Genomic DNA, 26722 nt, shown 5'->3' with positions numbered 1-26722 from the left:
TTTTGGAAGTTGGCCAATGATGGCTACTTGGCAGCTCAAGGGTTAGAGGCAATTTGTAAGTACCAAATACTAAGAACCAATGGAACAATCATATTCAAACTCTGCTTGCAAGAACATCCGGATGGCCAAGTCTGATCTAATGAAGTAACTGCATTTTGTTCTGCTCATTTGAAAATTAAGGAATGATACATTAAATTGCCAGAAGGCACAGCTGAAAGACTAATTATCTACCACAAAAACTGGTAGTTTTAGTTCTCCACGATGTCCAAGCATGATTTTTTTAATCTGAGCTTACCAATTATAACTTCACAAGACTTGCAGGCTTGAGAAACTTCATACGCACAGCGCATCTCAGAGTACGTAATTCCTCCAATGATAAACACAATCAACTTTGAACCACTCTTCCGGTCATCCAGGTAACTAGATTTGGGTTTATTGCGAGCACTGTAAATGAGAACATATTGAAGACTACTATATACGCTCTTCATAATGACTATGTGCAGTAGAAAGAAGCATCAGGAAGTTTACCGGAAAAACACAATTTGTATTCAAAGATCATGAAACCACTTACCTCACTGCTCCTGAACCATTCCAAGGCGCAGGGCACTGGGAACTGTAGGGCCATTCCTTTGAATCCAGTTTATTTTCTATGGCATCCTGGAAGAAAATAAGCTCTTTTCATCCGAGTAAGATGACCTACAGTATTTACTGAAGCCCTCAAATTTCCTATGACTGACAAGCAGACATGAAACCTGTATACAGCTGCAAACACTTTCTGGGTTAATAGATGCACACACGTGTAAACAAAAGAACAGAAGTTAGGGGTTCCAAGAATCAGCCACCTTTCTGGGTGAAGGCACTGTCTGCTTAGTCCAGCACTGCAAACCCTGAAGACATTACATATTTCTCCCAAGCTCAGATCTTCAGCTGTGGATCATATAATCACAGGATTTCCTGGTTAAATACTAAATAGTCAAAGAGGGAAATAACAGATGTCTTAAAAGCAAGCATGTAGGCAGTTTCATAAGAGAAGAGCAAAACAAAAAAGCTCCAGCATAATTCAAGTATTTATATTAATTAGTGTACATTCCAAGAATTTATGATGACAATGCCTGAGTATGTGTGAGGAGTGAATGAGTGAGTGTGAAAGAGTGAGAAAGAGAGAGATTGTGTATCACTTTTTCCAAGTCTCTTCAGAAAACTTGCTCTTATTCTCAAACAAACTTTAAAGGTTATTTTCCTTTCAAATGAAACTGCTTCAAAAATACTGGGGACTCTTTTAACCTTTACAAATAACTGAAGTGCCAACTCTTACCCAGTTTGGATATAACTCCCTTAACATAACAAAAGGAAGCAGGGAGAAAATGAGCAAGCATGAAAATTGTTCCCCATCTCATCCTATTTGTACTGCAAAAGGAAAAAGAATTTGTATGTGTCTGAAAATTACTCCGGATAGTTTTTTAACGTCTGGCACTATTAGGTTAATACATGTACTAAATGTAGCATATAGGTATGTTTTGAGATAGATTGTTTTTGCTCTAGAAAACATAACCAGGAGCTTTTTCTAGGATTATACCTCCATAATATCCTTGACAACTGGTGTCCATCTAGAAAGCTGAAATGTTTCTACCGAAGAACGATCCTTCCTTGGTGGTCTGCGTTGTTGTGATGTAGTCTGAAAAGCAAGAGATATTCTATTCTATAAAATGATGTGGCATTTTTTCTGAGTTATTACTCTCTAAGAAAATGAGATATGCAAAAATAAATGTACATACTACAGGTAAGCACCATTGAAGAAACTTGATAATAATTTAGTCAATTATTTACTTTTCATAAATATAGGCTAGACATCATTGTCTGAGGCTTAATTAATATTACACTTCAACCTGCACTGATTTTGTAATGAATTTGATTGCTATCAAGCATTGTTAAGATTAATACGGCTAACGTTTTGGTTGATCACCACTTTGCAGTTCATGCAGAAAAGGGGCAGACAGATGAAGTTGGTTCTCAGTTTCCTTCTGTCTGGCCAAGATAAATATCAATATGTATCAGAAACTACATTTTGTTTTCATCTTTTACAGCTATAGGTAAGGATTAAAATGTGTGGGCCCAGAAAAGGGAGAGGATAGACATTATGACCTCAGCAGGCAAAGCATCGGTTTACTGCAGCAAAAGAACCTCTTAATATGTACAGTATAGAAGGAAAAATTGTAAATTGACATGTTATGCACAAGGGTCCACACATTTTGGTTGGCCTTGGTAGTCATCCATTACAGTAAGAGGCAGTCACTTCCAACTTGCGCCTCACACATCTTTAGCATACAATGGAGGACTCAGAAGTAGTAGTAGGAAGTTACATATAACATGAAACTGAATTTTGGAGGCATCTGGACTTTACTGCTTCCTAAGCACAACATGATGTCAAAAGACAGCACACCACCTGTCTCCCTCTTTTTGCAGAGATAGCAAATAGGCAGCAGTTTCAAAGATATGGTCACCACGGCATCTGTAAACTCCTGGTTGTACACACCATATATCGTCTATCCAGAAAAGGAGAACGCATGTGTCAGTGCAGGCTTCCATGCAGAAGGCATCTCACGTTGCATCCGCATCTTCTCCTCCAGACTCATGTGAAGGAATCTTAACACAGGTGGGGATGCATGTGCCCATCTGCCGTCACTTAGAGTTACATACAACTGGTTGTGAACAGCTAGAGTTTGCCACAGACATTCTCTAGGTCCATTGAAAAGCAGTTTTTGTTACTACTTCTAGAAGCAAGCACACATGCACCAGATAAGGTAAAGCTAGTTAGGTCATGCTCTCTGCTTATGCTGCACAATCACAATGAAATAAGTTAACTCTTAGAAGGAGCAAAGAGGCCTGGCTTTACCGTCGGATATTCTGCTACAAAATGGCATGAGTCTGACTATGTAACTTCAGAGTAGCTTCCATACTTGCCACTCTACTCAAACTTGCATAAAGCACAAGGGTTGATCATGCCAAAGGAATGCTCAATAGCAGTACAGCTACTTAAAACACATGCTTCCCATTTTTATTCAAAGACGAATTAAATGATTTTTACCCTTTCTTCCTTAAGGTGCTTGGAGTATTGTAGTGCATGTTTACTCAGGAGTTAGTCCCACATGCAGTGAGGCTGACTCCCTAGTAGGTGTGCTCAGGACTGCAGTCTTTTGGCACAAATAAGCTGTAGGCAGAATCGCATGCTCCCTGGAAAACCTGGCATAATGTAATTGTGCAAGATGCAAGCTAAGAAAGCCCCTGGGCTTCTCATCAGCTACAAATTCATTAGAGGGCTGTTACCTCTTCATCTTATGTTCCGATCCACACCACTATAATATAGAATAATTATGCAGACCTATCTTACGTGGCTGTTATAAAATTACTTCCTTAATCCAAATGCAACACTTTATTTATACTACATAAAAATTAAATACTGTCACTACAAAATGATTACAGACTTGCAATCGCAATAATCATACTATGAAGTTCCAAAAATGTTGACAGCCGGAATTAAGTCACGCAATTTGTATTATAATCTTTGAATGTGCATAAATGACTCTCATTATAATTTCTGGGTTCTGCAGAATTTAGAATAATTAGGGGACGACTGAACTAAATCTCAGGAGAAACGTGAAACACAAATGCCAGTGAGAATAGCAGAACAGATCTTAGGAAAAAAATCATGGTAATGTTGTTATTGCCAAGAGAGATTTAACAGAGAAGGTAGAAAAACGCTGCATTCCTTACTGTGGTAATAACAGGCACACCAAGGTACTTCCAATTTTTTATCATGTCACCATCATTTTCTATCTGTACATTCTGGATCAGCCTGTCCATGTTCTCTTGTGTAGTCCCTTTTTCCACGTTTAAAAATAAATTTGACATTTTAAATTAGTAATTTATTAGTTTTTATGTAGAATAAAATTCAAAGTATTTCAGCTAGCACTAAGTTTGATACACTCTATAAAGTTGTACCATGGCATGCAGTACTGTACTGAATGTTTGCCCCATGCCAGTCGAATTGTTACTATCTTCCCTGAACCCTCATCCCCCGCCATTTAAATAAGTACAGTATTCAATACAGCTATTCAAGAGATAGCCCAATGTCTTGGATCATTAGGTAAATTAACTTAAGGAAGGTCATGGAAGGAAAGTTCCCCATCCTTTCCTTCCCCTGCAGCCACCCAAACCCCTTGAAAAGCCTCTCTGGAGGTTCTTCCAAACAATGTGAGTGTGGAACGCTGCTGGGTAATTGTCTAAAACTGAGCTTAATACCAAGATTAAGGAAACGCACCAAAGGAAAAGCTTCCCATCCAGTCCCCCCCTTTCTAAATTGCTCAGGAGCACCCTGTCGACCCTCAGAAGAAGATTCTAATGGGCCACCAGTAGCGACAAGGAAGAGAAGACAATGGAAAGCTTCCCTTTCATGTACTTTACTTGGCAATGCAATCTTATATAGACTGATTTTTCTTGTTGTCTATTCCAAAATAAGTTCCACTGAGTTAATGCGACTTATTCCTAAGTACATGGGTATAAGATTGCAACCTAAATTGACTTATGATCTGTGAAGCCATTATGCTATAAACCGTCTATTTTTCTGGTTCGTGGCCATGACTTTCATATCGCTCACGTAATGTGAAATGTCAGTTCATTAAGCCTTACATTTATCTAGTGCTGTATATGACTTATTTACTGTATTAAGCTATGTATTAAAGCGTCTCTGAGGTTGCCTGCCCCGCTTAAGAGGTACTCTCCTCCTGATGCCTAAGGTATTAGAAGTCTGACCCATGATGGTTTGGAATAGGGCCCCTAATATCGTAGTGCTTAATCTCTGGAATACCTTTCCAGGCTGAAGAGAAAGGACCCAAGGCTCTGACCTTTCGGAGTTCTCCATGGCTACTAATAACTTGTCTGGTTCAACAAGCCTTCCCTGAATGGCCATCCTGAATTTTTATTTGCAGTCATGCTATAGTATCCAAGTCCTGTACAATATTTTGTTATTGCTTGATACTGTATTGTTTGTATATTGCTTAGACGCTCATAAAGAGACAAGTAACCCTTACCGTTTGTGCTGAAGATATAGAGGAGGATGGCCCTTATCTTATCATAGCTGTCGTGAGTTTTGTTAAGCAGTACTGGAAGAAGGACACGCATGGAGTCTTTCACTTTCTGCCCCTCAGCATCTGTTCCAAGAGCCAAGTCCTGAGATACAGAAAACAGATATCTTCTGAAGTCATAGCAGGCATTCAAGGATAAGTGTGACTTGCTCACACGCCAACTAAATGTAGCCTTGCTCAGTATCCAGGATAAGTCATATCCTATTTATCCTTCTAGATGAGCTGTTTTTCTCCCCAGTACAGTTCTGATTGCTAAGAGAGGAGGCAGGCTAAAAAGCCAGACAATATTAACAGTGACCGGACCAAAAGTCTGTTAAAAGAAATGAGCTCCCCCTATCTCTTGTACATAAATTCAGGCCCATGCTCTTGCTTCCTCTGTTCTCCTCCTCCTCCTATTCTCCAAAAAAGCAGCGGGCTATTACTACATTCTCACTTTTGAACTTCAAGAGCATTATAAAGTATCACGACAAAACTGCGATCCTTTACAGAAAACATCAGTAAAAACAAGTTACCAAAACTGGCTTTGAAAGAAAAGGAGAGACTGTTGTACTGAATGCCCCAGTGGTCTTTCTGATCAGGTAAAGAATACTACAGCCGTATTGCTACAGCTACACATGATAACAAACAAAATTGAACCTCTGATACTAGAATGCTATTGGCATTTGTCTAGCCCAAACAACACTGTACATATAGGCACTTCACATACCTGTTCAACTTTGCACAGCTTTTCTATGTTACCCTTAAACTTATTCATGCAATCTTCAGCTATGTTAAGATGCACTACTTGCTGCAAAACAGAAGCAAAAATGTACTTTTTTTATAACAATGGCACCACATGAAAAAATACATGAGTCATTAACAGCCAGTAACATTTCACATATACAATCTTAGAGTTTGTGGATTGCTTTTAAAGAATCATATTCCACAATTTTTAGAGGTGAAAATTGTATAGCTCCATTTAACATAATTTTGGGACACATTTAATTTGCAAGAATACTAATTAGAATTAATGCACTATTTCACTTTAAGCCACAATCCTAGCACACAGTTAGTGAGTAAGCTCCATTAAAGTTAGAGGAATATACTTCGGCATGAAACAACAATACAAAATACATATTAAATTGTACTGATTAGTGGGATATTCTTTCTTGGCATATACCATCTAACATACTTAGGCATTGATTAACAGTTAAGACAAACTGATAAGGGGTTAAATCAACCAACCAAAACAGCAGTTGGAAAAGAACAGAAAAGAACTGATGAAAACCGTGGGAGCCCCTCCTATATATACCAAGAGGAGAGATGGGCAGGGCAAGACCAGTCTAGCTAGGAAAATCTTCCTGGTAGCAGGTCCTGGGCAGGCACATAGCCCATATGTGTGACACACAGCGACTATGAAGAAGAATGGGTACATCAAACAAAAACGATTAGCTATAGTACCTAAATGGAACTTTCTGTACATGGTTACTCCAGGCCCAAGATGCTAGAGATTGTCACCCTTACGTCCCCCTTTAGGTTGGCCACAGCTGACCTATGTTGGAGGAGATGGACTACAGTGTAATTGGAGAAGGCAATTCTCATCCATGGAACCATATAGCATCTGATCAACTTCAGTTTAAGATGCTCTTAACTAGTGTTTGGGCACACAATGGTCATTACTACTTCAGTAGCATAATTTCCAGGACACAGAACAAGAGGAAAGACTTCATCCAGTCATACTTCCATCCCAACATGTCACAGAGGAGGGGAGGGGAGAGGAGGGGAGGGAACCCCCAGGCCCCAGAACATCCAACAGCAACATTGTATAATGTGCTAACTTACCTTAGTAATCTGTTTGCGGAAGTGGGGCATCTTTTTCATGAGCTGAGTCAGATTACTTAAAGACAGCTGAAAAATAATTCAAAATTTCATTCTTTAAGTTCTGCTATGGGTAAAGATTGGAAAATACCATGAGCATCATCTTCAAGAGGTCTACTAAAACTGCAATCCTCTGTAAATATGCACAGGAGCAAATACCACTGAACTTGCAAGATCTTGTTTCAGACTAAATGAAATTAGCATTAAATTGTATGCCTTCCAGTGTTTCATTTTCTACTCTAGTAGATAAGTATCAACAAGGACATCATCTACACATCTGAAAGAAAGCCCCTATATACCTACACTTCACTTCAAAATCCATTTCTTTAGGAAGAGGGCAAAGTTATACCATACATATAACAGCTTAAATAGTAGTTAATGCTAATTTTAAGGAAAATTGATTTCTTACTTTCCCTTCAGTTGCCTTCCTTTTTGAAGAAACTTCTTTCATAAGCTTTGGTATTTCCCTAGAAGAGCAGAAGAAGTGAATTCTAAATATTTCTAAATTAAAAAATAAATCCAAAATCCAAAACTAATGTTTTGTCCTTAGTGTTACCTCAATTAATGCAATGGTTTAGGAAGCATAGATACGCTGTCTTGGTTTCTTCTAGATAGGATCATACATCCTATTAGTTTGGATTCAAAGAAACAAAACCTGGAAAACAACTACTTTTGCTCTTGTGAACCACCCAGAGAAAATAACCACTTTTGCTCCTGTGAACTTCGGCTGTTGGACAGCATAAAAATGAATTAAAAAAAAACTTAAGAAAAAAAATTGTGCTGTAAACCCTATCTTATGTGTTTAATGTTTCCTTATGTTATATTTCATACTGCATAAAATAGACAGCAGAAAATACAACTAAGCAGGGTCAAATTAAATTTTATTTATTATATAGTAATATGTCCAATTAAAAAAATATCAGGCAGGTTTACATAAAGCTGAAAGAAGATACAAAACAAAATATATTGAACAGTGCAGGAGAAATATAAAATACTCCCTAGCTGCAAAACTACTTATTCAAAGAAAGTATATCAACCAGAATGGCCAGTGGTCCTCCTTCCACAATCAAAACTGAACTTCAGTTTATCAGGCCTCATCCCACCTGTTACTGATTCCACCACTTTACTGGAATCAGAAGAAAAGTGACGTAACTGAGAGGTACAAAAGTACTGATGACATTGAAATACAAATCCTCAAATTACTTCTGTTGTTTCATGTAGCCATTCAAAACCTCAGGAAACACATCACTGTGAAATTCCACAATGAACAAAACAGCAGCATCTGGGGCTGATGGGAATTGTAGCCCAACATCTAGGGGCCCAAGGATGGAAGAAGACTGATCTAGAAAGTCAGTGTGGTGCAGTGGTTAAGAGTGCAGGTCCAGGACTCAGGATTGGGACAGGACTAGGACTCAAGAGTGCAGGACCGGGATTCAGGCAATCCGGGTTCTAGTCTCCGCTCAGCCATGGAGCCAACTGAGTGACTTTGGGCCTGTTGGGAACCCTTCAGCCCAATCTACCTCACTGGGTTTTGTTGTTGTTGTGAGGATACGTCCAAGAAGGACAATGATGTTAACTGCTTTCCTTTCAATAGGTAAAATATAAATCTAATAAATAAATAAATGTATGCACACACTAGAAAGATAGATGATAGGGTTTGAACCAAACTAAGTCATGACCGAGATGTTCCACTGAACTCAAGTTCAACTATAACTGTTTAACTACTTAAAACAAGGGTATGAATCACTGGGCTGAGTGGGAGTTACATCTGAGAAGTTATGTATAGGATTGCACCAAAAGTCTGGGTGCAACCCTACACATACATAGTATCTTACACATCTCTTCCCAGAAGAAAGTCCATTAAGTTGACTGAGTTCCAGCCAAGTGAGAACAAGCTTTGCACTTATGTTAGATCAACGGAGGTCCCACTGAAATCAACTGGACAACACAGCCATCACTTGAGTCTCACTGACTGTAGAGGGAACTATGTTTCACTAATTTAGTCCAGAAAATATTAGAAAGGCTAGTATGTCAAACTCTTACTATTTCTACTGAAAAAGAGTATGAATATGCTTGCATAGTAACATACATACTAAGATTTAATAAGTATCATATTAAGCAAAATAGCAAGAGACATTAAAACATACATACTCCAATACATCTGCAATATGCTTGTGTCGGATTTTCACCCACAGGTCATCATCTTCCTCTAGAATAGCTTCCCTTTCTTTACCACTCGCACCCTCAGTCTTATACCTAAACACAAGAAGTAAGCAGGTTATTCATTGTACTTGATATAAGTGAACACACAGAGTAAGGTTGTGTTTTTATATCACTTAGTTATAAGAGAAAACATGTATTATTTAACATTCTTATTATGAATATAAAGATTCAAGAATTGGAACATAGAGGAAAAATTGCACTTTTTAGGGAAGATAAAGGCTGTGATTCTGGGCATATTTATGAAGGGGAAAGTCCCTTTAAAGTCAGTCAAATTAACTCCCTAGTAAATTTGCACAAGATAAGCTGAAAGGGTCATCATGGCTGGTTGTAATTTCATGTATTAAATGGCATGAACTGAAATTCAGAACAGATTGTCTTAAAATCAATGCTTTTTAAAAATCCGCCTCACCCAACCTGGTGTCTTCCAGATGTTTTGCGCTTTATGTCTCATCAACCCCATCTGGCAGAGTCAATAGTTAGGAATTCTCAGAGCTTAGTCCAAAACATCAGGAGGGCACCAGGTTGGGGAGAGCAAAGTTGATTACATGTTACTTCTCTGTTGTACAGAACATTGCTGCTACTCAGTTTTGTTAAGCCTCAATTATACAGAAGGATTATGGTAAGATAGGGAAATAATAAAGATACTGACTTCACATGCAGTCACAGAATAGACTTTGACATGGGTATTTAATTTACATATCTAACATGCTTAGCATTACATACTTCCAACATTAAGCAGATTCCTAAGACCTGAAGGAACACTACAAAGCATACTAGTGCTATATGCCACGAAACACCGTTTATATGTATAGAAACTCACATAAAATGATTCAACCAGAAAGCAATAGAAATATAAGAAGGGGGAAAATGAAAAGTTAGTTCACGACTAAAAAGAGCATTAGCTAAGTAGTGTAGGTTAGTTATACCTATTTTTCCTTAGCACTTATTCTAAGAAGTTGAAATACTGGTGTGGCATTTGTATTTTATTTATAAATACCAACAGCCGATTCTTGGCTTTCTGCAGTATAGCATTAGGGCTCCATACTCAAAAAAATAAGTTAGTGAGAATGTGGATTAATACAGAGCAGTTTTCAAAATCCAGAAAAAGACATCATCATCATATTTTAGCTCCAATAAGTAGGGCTTGATCTACCATTATTTTAAGTTATACTACTAAGGTTTCCACCCTGCTGCCATTTAACTTTAAGAACGCTTCGAGAGAGGGGGGCGATCCTCCATGTGTCAGTCTCCTTTAATACTGCCAACAGTCTTCTGTATCCCTTTCTTTCATGACAGAGAATATCATATATGTTCTGTAGACTACAAGCTTCCATGGGACTTACTGTAAGCACAAATAGGGGACTATCACCATTCATAGCACAGCAGAAACCCCTCCCCAGCTTTTTATAGCAGGAAAATTAGACTGCAGTCCTAAGCATTCCTGAGAATGCCACATTTCAGTCACGAAGGGGCAGACAATTTCTTTTAAAAAAGAAAAGAGATAGGATATTAATCTAATAAAATAAATACATTTGAGGTCTACTCAAGGTTTACTAGGTCATCTGGAAACTACTGTATGATTCTATGAATATAACACATGTATAAAAGACCTAGGTAAAGTTATACTTGCTTGTATGTATCATTTTCAATAGGGAGCAGATCATAAGCCATTGCTTGAAAAGTGAGTTCATGCAGCACAGCTGACACTGGGTCAAAGCCGCGATCTATTATTAACAGCTGGGAGTTGGTTTTGCCCTAAAAAGCAGAGAAAATCCTCCCATTTAGGCACATAAAACATAAAAATGGAGTACTGCAGAGCTGTACTCTCTAATGTATTTAAGGTTCATTCATACGTGGCTTTCTTTAAAAAGAAAGTGCAATGCCAGAAAATAAATCCTACAAAAACTAGAGCACAAGAGGGGCAAGTATTTAAAAAAATTAATCTGATTTATGAGTCATCCTACAACCAAAACTCTCAGGGCAACATACATAATAAACATTATTCAGTCTATTCTAAGAGAATCAAAAGCACAACAATCCAAGCAACATGTTTCAATTAAGATGTTCCTCAAGGGCAATGGGATCAGATATCATTTTCCTTCATGGGAAATCTTTTTGATGCCTTCAAAGGAATCCACGCTGAAGAAATGGCATACCAGATACAGCCTTCCTTCCCCAAGAAGGATTTAATTCAAAGCAACAGATTAACATATTCATTGTCTTAGTAGTGCTAGTATAAATTTTCCTATCCAGCATTCATTTCTGGCTGGCTTCTCCTTTAAAATTTAATAATCTTATGGATTTCCAACCTCTTCGAAAGGACAATGAATCATTACCTCTTGTCCAATGAGTACATCCCAAAATTCTTTGGAAACAACCTTTGCCATGACAATTCCTTTCCAGGATAACAAGACAAAGAATGGAAGTTTGGGTGAGACAGATCTCTCCTGCCCCTACCCACCCAAAGGAAAATGAACTTTTACTCTACCTTGACTTGGTTTCGTTCATCAGTTTTATAGTAGTTTTCAAGTTTTTTCTCAACTAACTGTGCAAGTTTACTGGCATTATCCAAAGGTTTGCTGAAAAGAGACAAATAAATTCCTAGCCCTTTCACTGAACTCGTTAGGACATTAACGGATCATGGTCATCAAATTAGTCAGGTTCCTTTGCTCTGAAAGAATTCTAATTGCTCATCACCGATGAAATACTTTTTACATAGGAAGGAACAGAGGACACGATCCTACAAAGAGTGAAAGCACTGGCCCATGAAGCTCAGTAGTGTTTGCACTAACTAGTAATAGCTGCCCAGAACTTCACTAAGAGTCTTGTGCAGCAGGAACTGGAGAGACCAGTGAGTGAACCCAGACCATCTACAAGCAAAGCATGCATTTTATCACTAAACCATCCCCCCTTGCCCACAATAATTTATTTTGAATAAACAGAGCTGACATGGTAAAACTCACTAGTTGGGGACAGTGCCATTGGCCGCTTGACTAGGTTCACAGAGCTTTTTCCTCTGCAGATCTAAGAGCTGGAACTTGGAAAAATGTTAAAGAACAATACTAGGCTAGGGTATCTCCAGAAGTCCTGGAAGGTCTTAACTCTTTTGAATGAACAATCTCACCCATATTTATTTATTTAAAACATTTTTATGCCGCCTCCATCGCAACGAAGCCTCAGGGTGGCTCACAACAGAAACAAAATACATAAATAAATAACAATATAACAATAAAAAACTTATTTAAAAACCTCCGGTGCATGTCGGCTAAAAATTTAAAATCCTATAAATACAAATACTTTAACAATCAAACTAAGTTTTAAATAAAAAGGTCTTAGCCTGGCGCCGAAAAACAAATAACGACGGCGCCAGGCGGACCTCTCTGGGGAGCGTATTCCATAGATGGGGCGCCACCGCAGAGAAACCCGTATGTGTTCCCTTTCAATTCACTGAATCGTCATCTGCATGAGATGGTGTAAATTGGTATCCTGCAACAGTAGGGGGTTGGAACCAAGGGCCTTCATGGCCTCTTCCAACTCTATTATGATTCTATGATTTCTTTTTTATCTTTCTCCCCTTAGCTAGTCCTCAATTTCCAAACAACATAGAATAATGCCCAGGATTTTCCCTTCCTGCACATCCGAGTCTTTACACTGCCTCCTTATATTTCAGAGTTGGTAACACACTGAATTTCTAGACTACTCAAAGCATATGATCTCATTCCAATCAAGTTGACAGGATACCTGTAGGGTTTAAAATAAAATGTCTAGTCCTACCTTTTGTATCTTACACCTGGATTTTCTTCTAGAGTGGCACATAATGTCACAATTTGCTCAGCCATTTGCTCCATTACATTGTCATTTGCCTTTTCGATATTAGGAGTGTAACAGCGGTAGAATGCATTTGGGACATCAAGAGTAAATACCTAAATCAAGAAACAGTTTCCGTATAGACAGATTTAAGAACCAGGTCATGGCAGTTATCTGTAAAAGACTGTTATTAAAATGCACAAAAATAAGTATCTAAGCTAACATGGCCCAATTATACCACTTTTAAAACCTCAAATGTCTTCTCTGTCCACTTGAGGCAATATGCTCCTTGTTCTTACACTCTTTTTCTTTACCACTGTCCTCCATTTTCTCGTCTTACTGACAGATATTGTACAACCTGCTCACTACCTGCACAGATGACGGACTCTGATAAAGCCAGAACAGTTCACCACTGAACGTTTTAATCACTTGTTATCAAAAGTATCTATTGCATCACACAGGAACGTATTTTCTACTTTGGATTTCTGTATGTCAAGAACATTTCTCATAACTGTACAAGCTAAGATTTTCAAACTGCATCCCTTGAACATATGAAGAGCTCCCATGAACAGACCGCCGATGCAATGAACAACATGCGCAAATACATCCTCCTCTATTTACGGGTTCAGAAGGCGGCATATGGAGCAATGCTACAGCACAGTCCACTGCTCAGAGGGTTTGAGCAGAGTATGTAAAGGTGCTCGTCCATCAGGAGAGAGGGCACACCGGCAATTAAGTCCCTCCCTCCCGCCATATGCGTGCTCCACAGTATAACTTGACTTGACTGCCAGTAGTGTTTCTGCTGGTGACAGGACACAAAATGAAGTGTTCTCAGGGTATGTGAGAGGCAGCTTGGACCCACTAGATACACAAACACTTCATTTCTTTGAGAAACCCAGTCTCATCTCCCTAAATAACAGCAGTCTGGAGCGTGCATGGTTAATTCTCTTATCTGCATGTGCATCTTGCCACCCGCATTAAAAAAATGGAGCAAAAGGGAGTTTTTAAAGACTATCAGAGAAATCAGCAGAGGGTTGAGAGAACACTTAAAAGAAACATCCAGAAAATTGAATTTACCTGCGATTCATACGGAAAAAAATTTATATTTATTTCTTTGCACCGTCTTATTGCCTTTGAACAAGATGACTTCATTTTATTAAACAGTTTGTCATCACAAACTAAGAAGGAAAAGGAAAGTTTTTCAGTCATCATATTAAATGGTTCAGACATCATTTTTGCTACAGGTGAAGTGCTTACCTATGCAAAACAGTCTTTTAAAAAAACCTCATTCAACAAGTTAAAATGCATCAACCAGTTTTGAAAAGTCCTTGGAGTTTATGTTTATTCTAAATTACATCTAATAGATTTAGTAGCACACTAGTTAAGTACAGATGCAGAAGTAAAAATTCAAGCTAAAATACTTGGCCATTTTTTTCAAACTGAAACCTAATAATTAGTTCATTAAAAAGACTACTCCAAACCTTTCCTTTATTCCACTTAATCCAATCATATGAGAGGCAGGGTCTTTTTAGTGGTAGCACCCTAATTATCACACCATATACCCCAAAAACTAACCAAAAAAGCTGCTTTCACTATGAGGAAATCCACAAATTTTTTTCTACTAGAGCAATAGTCATTTACAGAGAAGTACCAAGACAGGACAGGACAGAAAATTATATGATATTTATTTTAACAGTTGATGTATTGGATCTATGTTGTTCTAAAATTGTGTATATTTTAGGATTGTCCTTATCTGATTGTTTATTTTTTCTATGACTATATTGTAAGCTGCCCTGAAAGGTCTAGGGAGCCACATTGGCAACATTTAAGTTCCAAAAATAAAATAATGCAGCACTGAGATTACAGTTGTACACCAGTTCTTCCCAAGCTCTACTTATAGATTTTATGGTTCTTTTCAAGATTGATTTACTATCATACATGCCATCCAAATCCCTAAGACAGTGCCCCAGTGCAGAAACAACCCATGTTTTGTTAATCATAGGTTGATTGTGAGTAGTCAGGAATCAGCAAGCTAGTTCCTGGTCACTCACGTATTTCTGCTTTGTTGAACAACCTAGGAACACCTGCTCCTGAAGTATTAATCATTATGTCTGATCCTGTATTTTTAATTGTTGAAGGAGAACAAGCCAGAATCCTTGACAGCCCAGAGCTCTGGCTTTGAATGTTATGGCAAACAATACAGAAACCAGTTGCTTCGCAAAGAAGGATGAGGTCAGAGTTGGCAAACTTGCTTGCTCCCATGTGCTCACAATTCATGAATTATTAACTATGGTTGTCTGATTTATTGTACTGCATCAGTTTATGCATAAAAGCAGCTAAACTGCTCTCTGTATTACAATGTACAGAAGAATGCAAAGATAAATGTAATTCTCTTGTCAGAATAAGAAAGTTTGTTCACGTGTCCCCAGCCTAGACTAGAAAAATGGCCAAAATTAAAGAAATCAATTTGTGTTAGTAAATACTTACAGTCAGTAAAGTAGACATAAGCTGCTTTGTACTTGCTTGCCGATTTACTTACAAAGTCATTTATAAGACCATCTACAGACTAAAAAAATTAAACAATACATTTTACTTAATTACCAATATCTGTGTTATTAATTAGATGCTTGCTTGTTGTCAGCAAAACTATGTAAAAATATATTGTATATTTATATATGTATGTTTCTAACCAGAACTACACTAGCAGTAAGCAATTGCGATCGTCTAAAACAGTCTGAAATCCAAATTCCTGACATCCTTATAGAAAGAAAAATAAAACAAAGGTGAACTAAGCAAAAAGGGGATCAGCAGCCAAACTGTTATAATCTGCACAATATTATTAGCAGATATACTTTTAAACTTTATTTCTTATTCATATAATTTTACAAGTATATCTAAAAGATGAGTGTGTAGGAAAGGCCATGTACCTAAAATCCACAACTATCGTTCAAACAAACCATGATCAAACTTCAGTTTATAACCCTGGATTATATAACGTATTTTGGTGAAAACTAACCAGAGTTCTGAGTTACATGTAAAAAGGGCTTCTACTTAGTCCTTAGATGCCTCCATCCTCCTCCCCTGTTGCTAGAAAGAGTAGGGGTGCTGCATGCAAGTTAGCCATAGTGCTAAACTGTAATTTAGCACTGCATGTAAAAAACGGTCATTGGGTGGATTCAAAGATACTCTGCATGATCAGAAAGGAACGTGTATTCATGCAAAGAGCTTCTGAATTCAACCAGTTACATCTATCTATCACAAACTGCTCATGACAATCATCCAGCCCTTAAGATTTGATCTGCTGGGTGCACAAACAGAGAGGAGGGAGCGGAAAAGTCTTGCTATGCAAGTACGGTTGTGCTGATACTCCTCTTAATTTAACCCCACAGGCAGTAAGGGAATTAGATAGTTCCAGTTCTTACACTGAACACTGTGAGCATTTTTCACCAACTCTTCTCAATGCATGGTTAACCTAGGCACACTTCACCTTAATTTAATCATTACAAGGAGAAAATAAAGCCTATGTGATGTATTACTTTCCTTAGAGGACTAACCTTTGCTGTAGGTGTGATGAGATAAATAGCTTTCATGTGAGGGACTGGCTCACGGTTTTTATAAACATTCTCCACAACTACAAAGGAAAAAGATCCTAATTAGGCAAAAATAAACTTCTAAAGAATTTACATTTGAAAACATATGAACTCTGATAAAGATTTGCTAGTTCTAGATGGCAGCTGGGCGCACTGAAAGGACTTATTAACATTTCTCTTCAGTCTAGCTCTATTTGTGTTTCAGACAAGTTACCTTATTCTGTAATTAAAAGGAAACCGCTCTCTAACTATTGTTAATGTGTTGCCATAGGGGACTGTCTCATCCCAAACCACAAAAACTTTAGACAAAATTACTGAAGTTAAAGTTCAGGTGATTATAAGAGATTTGAACTGTGAAGGACCTAGGAACCTTGTACCTTGTGCATCTCACATGCACATAGGTTTAACCAAGTAACTTCTATGTCAGCCTTGTGCCCCCGGTTCTTTTTGACTACATCTCCCAGAATTCCTCACCACTGGCCATGATAAGGGTAGTTGAAGTCCAAAATATCTGGAAGGCACCAAGTTGGGGAAAGTTAATATAGAGGGTCAAGGCTAAGTTAAGAGAATTTAGATGCCACTAAAAACAATGAGAAATGTCAGTCTTGGCTTGAGTTCCACTGATTTCAAAGAAAACCGACTGCAGCTAATTTAATCAGTGGGTGCAACACTATTTAAAATTCTTTCTTACAAATTTGCTTTGTCTGAACTGTTTTAAAGAAGCTGAATGAAAGCAATTTTTTCAAGCAGAAAGAAGGTCTCCACAACCATTTCAGCTGGCAAAACTAGTTCTCACATATTCCAGGATTACAGAAGTCTGCTTAGCAGGTACTTACCTGTTATCCCCTCAGCTAATAAATCCGTCATTTTACCACATGACGACAGAAGCTTTGTGGTGAAGTCATCTAGAAGAATTATCTTTATTTAAACAAAAAACAAAAAACAAAGTAGTACTTTAGACAACTAGATCCAATTCTATACTCTTGTATTCAAATAGGATTTTGCACCCAGTCATTAATAAGAATGAATTTGCAGCTTTGCATAGTTTGCTTAACTATGAATTTACTACTGTAACTTCTAATATATTCAGTTATTTACTCATATATAAGTAAAATGCAGTAAATCACTAAGCATATAAATACTTGCATTATAAATATTTATTTGAGGAACAATTTCTATGGCCACTAGACCAATTCTAGAGGGACAAAGGATAATTTGGAGATCAGCTCAGAAACTTGCCACTGCAGAAAGAACTGTGTCCTCAGCAACAGCAACCTTGGAGATGGGCTCATGGGAGGGAGGGAGAGAGAGAGGAAGGGAGGGAGATTCCACTAGCTTAAGCAGTATCCTGACAGTGCTTCTTCTGCTCACATTCTGGGACCAAACACATAGTTAAAAACTGGAAGAGGAACAAAGGTGACCTTCACATCCACACTCTTTCTGTCATGCATAGGATGCCCATACTCTTCCAAGCTCCAAGAGTTATAGGCAGCCTCACTGAATTGCACTGTCTTATATTCATCTGTCATATCTATATTTATAGATACTATATTCTTCTGCTCATTGTATCTATTTCTATCTGTCTATATCTATAGCTGCTTACTGATGTAAAGTGCCTAAAAAGCTTCGGCTACTGAGCAGTATAGAAATGTAATAAATGAAATTAAGTGAAAGAATATTCTGTATCCCCCCATGGTCCCTAAAGACCACAAACAGCTCACAAATACAGCATCAAAAGAAAATGCTACTCAAAATAACAGTGTATTTCACAGGAACATAATGTTTAATGTTAATTTGTCCCAAACAACTAAATAAGGTTTTTCTTTCTTACTAAAGTATGACCAATTGACCTACACAGATCTCCTTCATGAGGACTTTCCACCATCTTAGCACCACAGCTGAGAAAGCCATATTTCATTCATTCACCTTCTTCATGTTTAAAGGAAGAAAAGGTATTTATTTATTATTTACTTATTAAAAGCTTTTGTATGCCATTCTATTATACAAGATCTCAGGACGACTTGCAGTTCACCAGAAATCTTGGTTCCAGACTGTTTAGGATTTGTAAGGTTAAAACCAGCACTTTGGATTTGACCCATGCACCAATCCACAGTCAATACAAATGGAATAATATCAGAGTTAGAAGTGTGGTTGTTGTATTATGTACCAACTTAAAGTGTCTGGGCACATATTTAAGACAGTCCATATTATGCTTGTTATCCCTCCCAAGCCTTTGAAATGAGGTATAAAATATGGAAGATTGCTATTATTTTCTGGAACCTGTAACAATGCCTGCATAATTAGTAAGAAGCTGAACTGCTTTGTTTTATTACTCAAACAGTCATATTGCAGATGTGTGCAGCCATGGACTGTGAACCCTCTTTGCCTGGCACACCCAACTGAACTGACCCAGCAATTTTGAGCTCTCATGTCATTGGTCAATTCCCCTCACACTTAAAAGCCTTAGCAAATTAGTTCTGACTCCCCTGGAAAGCCTGAATACAGCAATTTAGCCATGGATTACAATTAAGCTTACCCTTACCTTCCACTCTTCTTCTTTCCTACAGTCATCAAATACTTCTGTTTTTAGCTCTGAAAAAGAAATTGCCAGTTCAAATATCAGTATTGTTACAACATGACACTACCCAGCTCAGTAAAGAAAACATTTGACCCTGCAAATGAACCCATTCCTTTAACACTCTCTGTCTGTCTGTCTGTCTGTCTGTCTCTCTCTCTCTCTCTCTCTCACACACACACACACACACCCTTTATGTTCTGTGTTGCTAAATACCACCAGTTCAAAAGAACTGACCCTTTGTGTTGGAATTCTCAACAACCTAGTATTACAGAATATAGCAGCAAGAAAATGTAAAAATCATAGCATTTTAAAAGTCCGAATATATTAATTTCTTAATCTCCCAAGCTTCCTACTTTATCAGCTTGATCCGAGCATGATTTAACTTAGCAACCTAAACCACAACAACTCACTTCCCCATTTCCACCTTTCTTAAGTTCGCTATTCCATCCAACTTGCAAAGCATGGTAAACACAAACCAGTTTGTCAGTCCAATCCGGATAAAACAGTAAATTGTGTGGGGCAAACTAGGGATGGGGGAGTGTGTGAAATAATTTCATGCAAGGGAAAGACAGAGGAAAGCATTCCTGAAGACTGATTCACACTTGACACAGCACTCAGTGCTGTGCTGATATTAAGTTTTTGGCAACTTAACTGCAGAATCTGAATTGCTATCAGACACTGTGAGATACAGATCAACATCACTTGGGCAGGGGATAGTCATGAAGCCATTCAGATGGCCTTTTAGCAGAAGAAAAATGTTGCATGTGTACACACACACACACACCCCCCCCTACCTACACCTCAGTGCAACAGGACCAAAACCATCTTCAGAAAAGACCCAAAACAAACTCAAAGGATATGGCAACTAAGCTATTCATACACCTCTGCATTACTGTAGATCCAAAAATAAAGGATCTGGACTTAGATCTGGATGTATTTGGTTAAAGAAAATATTTCCATTTGCGTTCCTCGCTGCTTGCCCCCAAAAGTTGTAGCACATGGCTATTTCTCTTTCTGCTTCAAAAGATGACTAATTTAACAGAAGTCTACATGCACATTAGGAAATTCTGCACTTGCAGGATCTCCTTTTCACATTTTGTTTACTTGTTTTTAAGAAGTATCATGAAGGGAATGCCAATATTTAGAAAGACTTAAGATAAATAACATTCTGCAACCCACCATTCTTCCTGTAATATCCAAGAAAAGGAAGCACTATTCAAGGCTTTGGCTGTGGTCTCCTTAGCATTTAGATAAAAACATAATTACCCTTCCAGATGTTTTCCCTATAAATATGTTTTGATTTGCTCTGTCTTCTAGCTGGGATAATACAATTTGTTTTTCGAAACTGCTGTATTTCACACAGCTCTTTTGGCTGACAAGAGATGCTTTAGCATAGCAATACTGCCTCTCCACATAGTGTTTATTCTTTGAAATTATATAATGCCATCTATATATTACACATTGTAGACTAATACAATCAGGAAAAACAGATTTATTTATACAGGGTGACACCTTGTCAGAATTAAATTTCTATCATATTCAACAAGATCACCAGCATGAACTTGTAGACAAGCAAGGAGAACCAATTGCTTAATTCCTTCCACGTATTTATAAGATTGCCTCCTTAGTCTCTTGCCTTCCCCAACCAGATGATTTTAAGATGACCTGCACTACAATTCTTAGCATTTCCATCCTTCGCAATGCTAGCCAGTGCTGGTACGAGTTAAAATCCAAAACATCTGTAAGGCTCCTGCTTGGGAAAGGGTCCTTTATAGACACAAAGATGCACCTCTAAAAACGTAATATCAACAATATTTCAGTTGAACAAGCTCAATCTTTGTGCTGCATCTCACGCTATCCAGGTATAGCTTCTTAAAGAATGCATAAACAAACAAAGAGAATGTACTACACCTCTAACCCTGAAAATCAGCTCTATCTACTTGACCCTCCCAACTGGAGTGGTTTCAAAAAATAATAATTTAGCTTTCCACCAAACCTGGGTATCATACCTGAGTACTGATAATCCAGTTTGTAGTCATGTACAAACAGAGAATAACCACTGGCCATCTCTGAGCTCCCATGGTTTGCTGCACCAATGCTTAGTGAAACAATGAAGGACAGGGAACAAGCAAAAATGTGGGAACAAGCTAAAGGGAATTAAAGGGTGAAGATGCCGCTCTTCCCCAATACAGAAGCTAGTATTGTTTTTGCTGTTGCTAAATGCCATCAACTTGCCACCACTTAAAAGTTTTTCATTTTAAAAAGCATATTTAGGAACAGAGTAGTGTTTTCTAGGCATATGTCTGTTCATAGCTGCATTAAACAGTACTAGAAGCTGCTGCATTTTTTTAAGAAAACCCTTCTCTGAGAATTCCTACTCCAGAAACCCTAAAACTAGTATTATCATCAACAAAAGTAAAAAATGTTTGTCTCCAACTGGAAACTACTGAAATATTTCACCATCATCTATAATGAAGTTCCACAAAGGCTTCTATAATTAATAAGGATTTCCTTATTGTCCGGATGTGTCAACACAGTCAGGATGCCTGAAGTATTATGCAATTCTTCATAATGATGCTAGTAATAATACTAGTAAATATTTGCCTATTTGCCCTACCGCCCCCTGAGATCGGCAGCAGAAGCCCTCCTCCAGGAACCCTCTGTGAAAGATATCAGGAGACAGAGTACCCGGAGGAGGGCCTTCTCTGCGATGGTGCTCCATCTATTTAATATTGAATATTGAATTTTATTACCATATCTTAATTGCAGCCAGAGTGGGTCATTAATTTATGTTATAGTGTTATGTATTGAATTTTATTTGTGTAAGCCGTCCTGAGGCTCTCGCAAAGGACGGCATACAAATATCTTAAACAAACAAACAGACTTCTCCAGCTAATGGGCAGTCTAGAAGTTAATTAACTAAAGGCAGCTGTTCCTGTATACAAGATATACATTATTCCAGATGAAAAATGTGTCTATTCTTCAAATAACTTCAATAATTCTGTTTCAGAGAATGTGGGATGCTAATGTTACAAAGTAATAGCCTTCACTCATGGGAGTTCAGATGGATGGCCATAAAGATTTATGGTTAAATACACAAACAGAGAGGAAACATTAAATAACTACACTTGTAAAAGTAGGAAACAAATGTTGCTGCAGAAACAACGTTCCTTACTGTTGGTCAAACTGTAGGGCACAAAATAAATTATACCACCACTGCTTTTTTAGGTCTGAAAGAATAAAAAACTAAGAAATTTTAAAATGCACCAAAGAAGCTTATTATATTGTAGGGACCCAGATTGCTAAGAAGATCCCGGAGGAGGGCTTTCTCTGTGGTGGCACACCACCTATGGAATGCGCTCCCAAGAGAGGTCCACCTGGCGCTGTCGTTATTTGTTTATTAGCACCAGGCTAAGACCTTTCTATTTCAACAATATTTTAATAACTTTTAACATCAGCTTATAGGTTTTAATCTGCAGCCAGGGTGGATCTGGATTTTATTTGTATTATGTTTTATTTTATTTTATGTAAGCCATCCAGAGGCTACGCGATGGGACGGCATACAAATACTCTAAATAAATAAATAAATAAAGATCCTGCATGTAACACACCCCTTCACCTGCCATCTCAACCTCAAGTTTGGAAAGAAATAAACCAGCTCAAATAGCACACATGGAGCTCATTCCTGTGTATTATTAGAAAGGCGGACTCACCAAAACCATCTTTCATATATTCAACTCTACACAGGATTGCAATTTTAATTTCTATTCCTACCAAAGCCAACACACCTGAAAGTAACATACACTCAACTCTACCTCAAACTTTTTTTTAAGACTTTGTCGCTCTGGTCACATACTGCCTTTTTTATTACTGTGCTTATCCAGGACTGAGAGGCATTACCTGGAAGACCATATATGCATATGGCTTGGAGGAAAGGTTTCCAACCAAATAACTGAACAACAAAAACCTTATAATCTTTATATCATTCTGTTCTTCAATAGCCCAGATACAACCATTTAAACACCCAGATCTCCTGGAAACAGAAGGTCAGGCAATCCTATGGCCCCTAGGCAGCATTTAAAAAGCCACAGGATATTTCAGCTTCCCTGAACCAAGAAATGGGGAATCAGGACCCCAATCCTGCTCACCTTTCAGTTAACATGGAAAGAACCATGTCAGCTGCTTGTTGAAGTCAGCAATTCAATGCAGGAAAAAGGGTGGTAAGTGGAAGAGCCTTGAGAAGCTAAGATAGGAGCGATCCTGAGTCTTTTTCCCTCCCTTCTGCTGTGTTCTGGGTAGATGGAAAAACCCCAGGAAAAATGCAGGATGTGAGGTTAGGGAAGCAAAGTTTACCTCTACTTCTCTTGCAAAGGTTCCATTTTCAGCGGCTTACAATAACTGAGAATACCACCCATATGATTTCATCCCTTGAAGGGTGTTTTAGGATACAATTGTATCCTTTAAAAAAGCCTACTGTTCCCAGCATCCCTCCAGCCAGGTACGTTTTTGTTTGACTGTGAATAAGATTGTCCTCTTGCTTACATTTTTTTTTCCAATTTGTTTTCTCGCCCTCCAGGGACCTCAGGATGATGCACACAGGGTAATGCTAGCTTATTCTTACAGCATTGCTAAATTGGCACAAAATATGTGTGGCTAACCCTTAATTATCCAGTCCATTTCATAGCAAAGCAGGAGTTAGAACCCAAGTGCCCATCAACCCATCTCTTCTTCCATCAAGTATTTCATCCATTTTAGAATCTATGCTGTGATGGTCATTGAGTGTGTTTGTGTGAGGAAACATTACTGTAGAAAGTAATGACTGGAGCGTCAACCGAGATAAAAATCTTCCTGTCTCTTACATCCCCATCACACCCTAGATTCCAAAGTGCCCCTCTTACAGATGCTTATAAAAACCAACCACATTCTCCATCACAAATTATTTCCACTCCTCCCTACCTCAAAATCCAGCCCTTGCTCCCCCCCCTCCAGAATTAGCAGAATCATCGCATTCTGTGCTCACAACGCCAAAGGTTTCCTCTTCTCCCAACAACTACTGATCAGATCGTTCCTCGACCCAAGGCTCAGGTTCAAATCCCCGTTCACCCACAACGCTTCCAGGGTCACCTTGGCTGTTACATTTCTCCACCTGTTCCCAGGGCTGACATATTAATTTTCAAATAAAGGATTACTAGAAAGTGGAGGGACGCGATCCAGCTGCGTGCACAATGATCGATCAGGAAGGAAACGAACAGCGTTACTGCTGTCCCCTTGTTTGCAGAAACGACTTTTTTTTTAAGCACCAGCTTGTCGTAAAAAATTTGGAAGGGGAAGAGAAGGGTTCGTCTCTCTATTTTTTATTTTTATTTTTTGCACGCCCAGAGACAGTTATAAAGGCGCAGCAGAGGGCTAGCTAAAAACGGGGGGTTCTCTCAGCCCCCCAAGCCCAGACCACCCCGGTGCCAAATGCGCGTTCTCCCCGCCCTCCCCATCGCTTCCTCCCTTCCGGCGACAGCCAAGGCACGTCCAGCCAGGCCCGCCCGGGGCTGCCGCGGCACGCCCCGCCGATTCCTAGCGGGCGCTCCTTGGGGAAGGAGGAGGAAGGGGAGAGAGAGGCCCCGGCCCCCGACACTCACTCTGCCACACCAGGCTTTTCAGCCCGCGGTCTGCGCTCGCGGCGGCTGCAGGCGCCATCTTGCCTCCGCGCTTGCACCGTCGCAGGCTTGCCGGGGGAGGCCCGCACTCTAGGAGGCGGAGGCGGAGGCGGCGGCGGCGGCGGCCATGCCCCGTGCCGATCGCCGCGCCCCTCGCTCTGCGGACTCGCCGCCGCCCTTTCGGCCGCACGATGCGCGTGTAGGGGGACCGTCGGGACGGGCTGCCGCTGCAAGTCTGCGGCGTCGAAGCCCAGCCCTCTTCCGAGCTGAAGGCGCGGCCATGGGCTGGCTGCAGAGGCGCGTCTTGCTGCAGAGGGCGGGCGGGCGAGCGGCAAGGCAGCGCCTCTTGGCGAAGCAGCGGGGGGATTTTGCGCGGTGAAAGGCGGGGGGAGAAAAGGGGGCTGCACGGGGCGGGGGGCCGGCTTGCCGTCTCGAGCTGGCTGCGCTCGTTGGTTCTTCGGGACGAAGCCTGCCTCTGTCGTCTGCTGCAACGGAGAGTTTGGCGGCGCCCTGGAAACTCGGTGCACAATCTTTGGGAAAAGGACTTGCACCGTTCCCAGGGTTCTGCGGTCACCATGGGGAACAAGAAGTCCTGCAGGCCGGGAGTTGCAAGGCTTTTTCTGCCTAACTGTCCTGGGATTCTGGCCCAACACGTTGAGTTTGGCAGAAGCACCATCTTGCATCTGCTGAAGTGGACTGCAGTCCATGAAAGCCTGTGCTAGAATAAGGGTGTGATCATAGATGGGAGAAAGGGTCCTACAACTTACAGCATGGAAGTAGCATGTCATGTATGCCTAGGAATAAGCCCCAAATGGCTTGGGCTACACCCTTTTGGCTGCAGTCCTATTCGCTACTAGAGTGTGGCTGTAAAGGGCTGCTCTGAAATGGGGTTTTAACCCTGAGGCAGAAAGAGATGCAAAATGATAAAGCTACAAGTGTGGTGTTTTAAAGGATTAAGGCATCACCAAAGTGATATTTATCCTAAATACAAGAGAACAATGGGGAAAATGCAGTTATTTTAAAGCAAGGCAGTAGTGTCCATACAATATTTTCAAAATGCATTCAAAACGATGGGTGCTAACCAGTCAAAACGGCAAAGATCTTGCAAACCACCAGATTTTTAGAGACTTAAGCTTGTGGACCAGACTCCACTTATCAGACCTTAGTCCATAAAAGCTCATGCCAGGATAGATTTTGTAGTCTTCAAGGTGTCACAAATCTCTTTGTTAGTTTTGCTACCGAGGGTGTGGAATGGGTTTCCACGAGAGGTCATTGAGGCCCCATTGGTGAGGGCGTTCAAAGAAAGACTGGACATGCACATGATGGGCATGTTGTGAGCGGAGCTGGCTGGTGCCAGAGGTCAGACTAGATGGCCCGGGAGGCCCCTTCTGACTCGCTCTGTTTCTATGTTTCCTTTGAAAATGGGTACAGTAGTAGTCTCCAAGCAAGTATATAATGCATCACTTCTCGCAGCCCCTGCCAGGAAGCTGTTCCCCATTTTTGGTACATAGAAATTACACTGATAGACTTAACAGATTGGAAGGGAAATCTGACCCAGGAAAATGAATTGATGAAGACAATTGTGCATGCTACTGGTTTTATTTGCTGGCATGGGATGTGCCAGTTATCCCTGATTCCCTGGAACGTCATTTAGGGAGGTTTAGACAATACGTGAGTATTCCTTGGAAACAGGTATATTCTTAGCCAGTTCATTCTGTGAACTGATAACCTAATCCCAGGACTCAGAACAAAGGCCCATGAGTTCTCCATTAAATACATATTGCTGTCTTGATCCCATGGATTGTGTCCTTTTAGAAGGAAGTCTCCAATCTCACAATCTTCCAAGTATTCCACACCCTACAGAGCTGTTGCTAG

The 26722-nt window shown here is 39.5% G+C and overlaps 1 protein-coding gene across 1 annotated transcript in view; it reads right to left on the bottom strand.

Moving 5' to 3' along the window:
- The window catches only part of STXBP3 (syntaxin binding protein 3), a 29663-nt gene extending 4683 nt beyond the window's left edge, over positions 1–24980 (bottom strand). Inside the window, exons 1-18 of the mRNA XM_044432388.1 lie at positions 24830–24980; positions 19161–19210; positions 17455–17536; positions 16583–16659; positions 15516–15594; positions 14106–14206; positions 12996–13144; positions 11710–11800; positions 10852–10976; positions 9150–9254; positions 7408–7465; positions 6963–7028; positions 5848–5928; positions 5088–5226; positions 3772–3878; positions 1577–1675; positions 572–657; positions 296–444 (exon numbers count right to left, since the gene is read on the bottom strand). Of these exons, the coding sequence (XP_044288323.1) occupies positions 296–444; positions 572–657; positions 1577–1675; positions 3772–3878; positions 5088–5226; positions 5848–5928; positions 6963–7028; positions 7408–7465; positions 9150–9254; positions 10852–10976; positions 11710–11800; positions 12996–13144; positions 14106–14206; positions 15516–15594; positions 16583–16659; positions 17455–17536; positions 19161–19210; positions 24830–24887 (1702 nt within the window). The 5' untranslated portion in view covers positions 24888–24980. The remainder of the gene's footprint in view (positions 1–295; positions 445–571; positions 658–1576; positions 1676–3771; positions 3879–5087; positions 5227–5847; positions 5929–6962; positions 7029–7407; positions 7466–9149; positions 9255–10851; positions 10977–11709; positions 11801–12995; positions 13145–14105; positions 14207–15515; positions 15595–16582; positions 16660–17454; positions 17537–19160; positions 19211–24829) is intronic.
- Positions 24981–26722: the final 1742 nt, after the last annotated feature.

Source organism: Varanus komodoensis, unplaced genomic scaffold (assembly GCF_004798865.1).
Source record: "Varanus komodoensis strain SLA01 unplaced genomic scaffold, ASM479886v1 scaffold24, whole genome shotgun sequence".
Taxonomy (NCBI): Eukaryota; Metazoa; Chordata; class Lepidosauria; order Squamata; family Varanidae; genus Varanus; species Varanus komodoensis.
The sequence above is the reverse complement of the archived record's forward strand: the minus strand, read 5'-3'. Positions and strand labels throughout refer to the sequence as shown.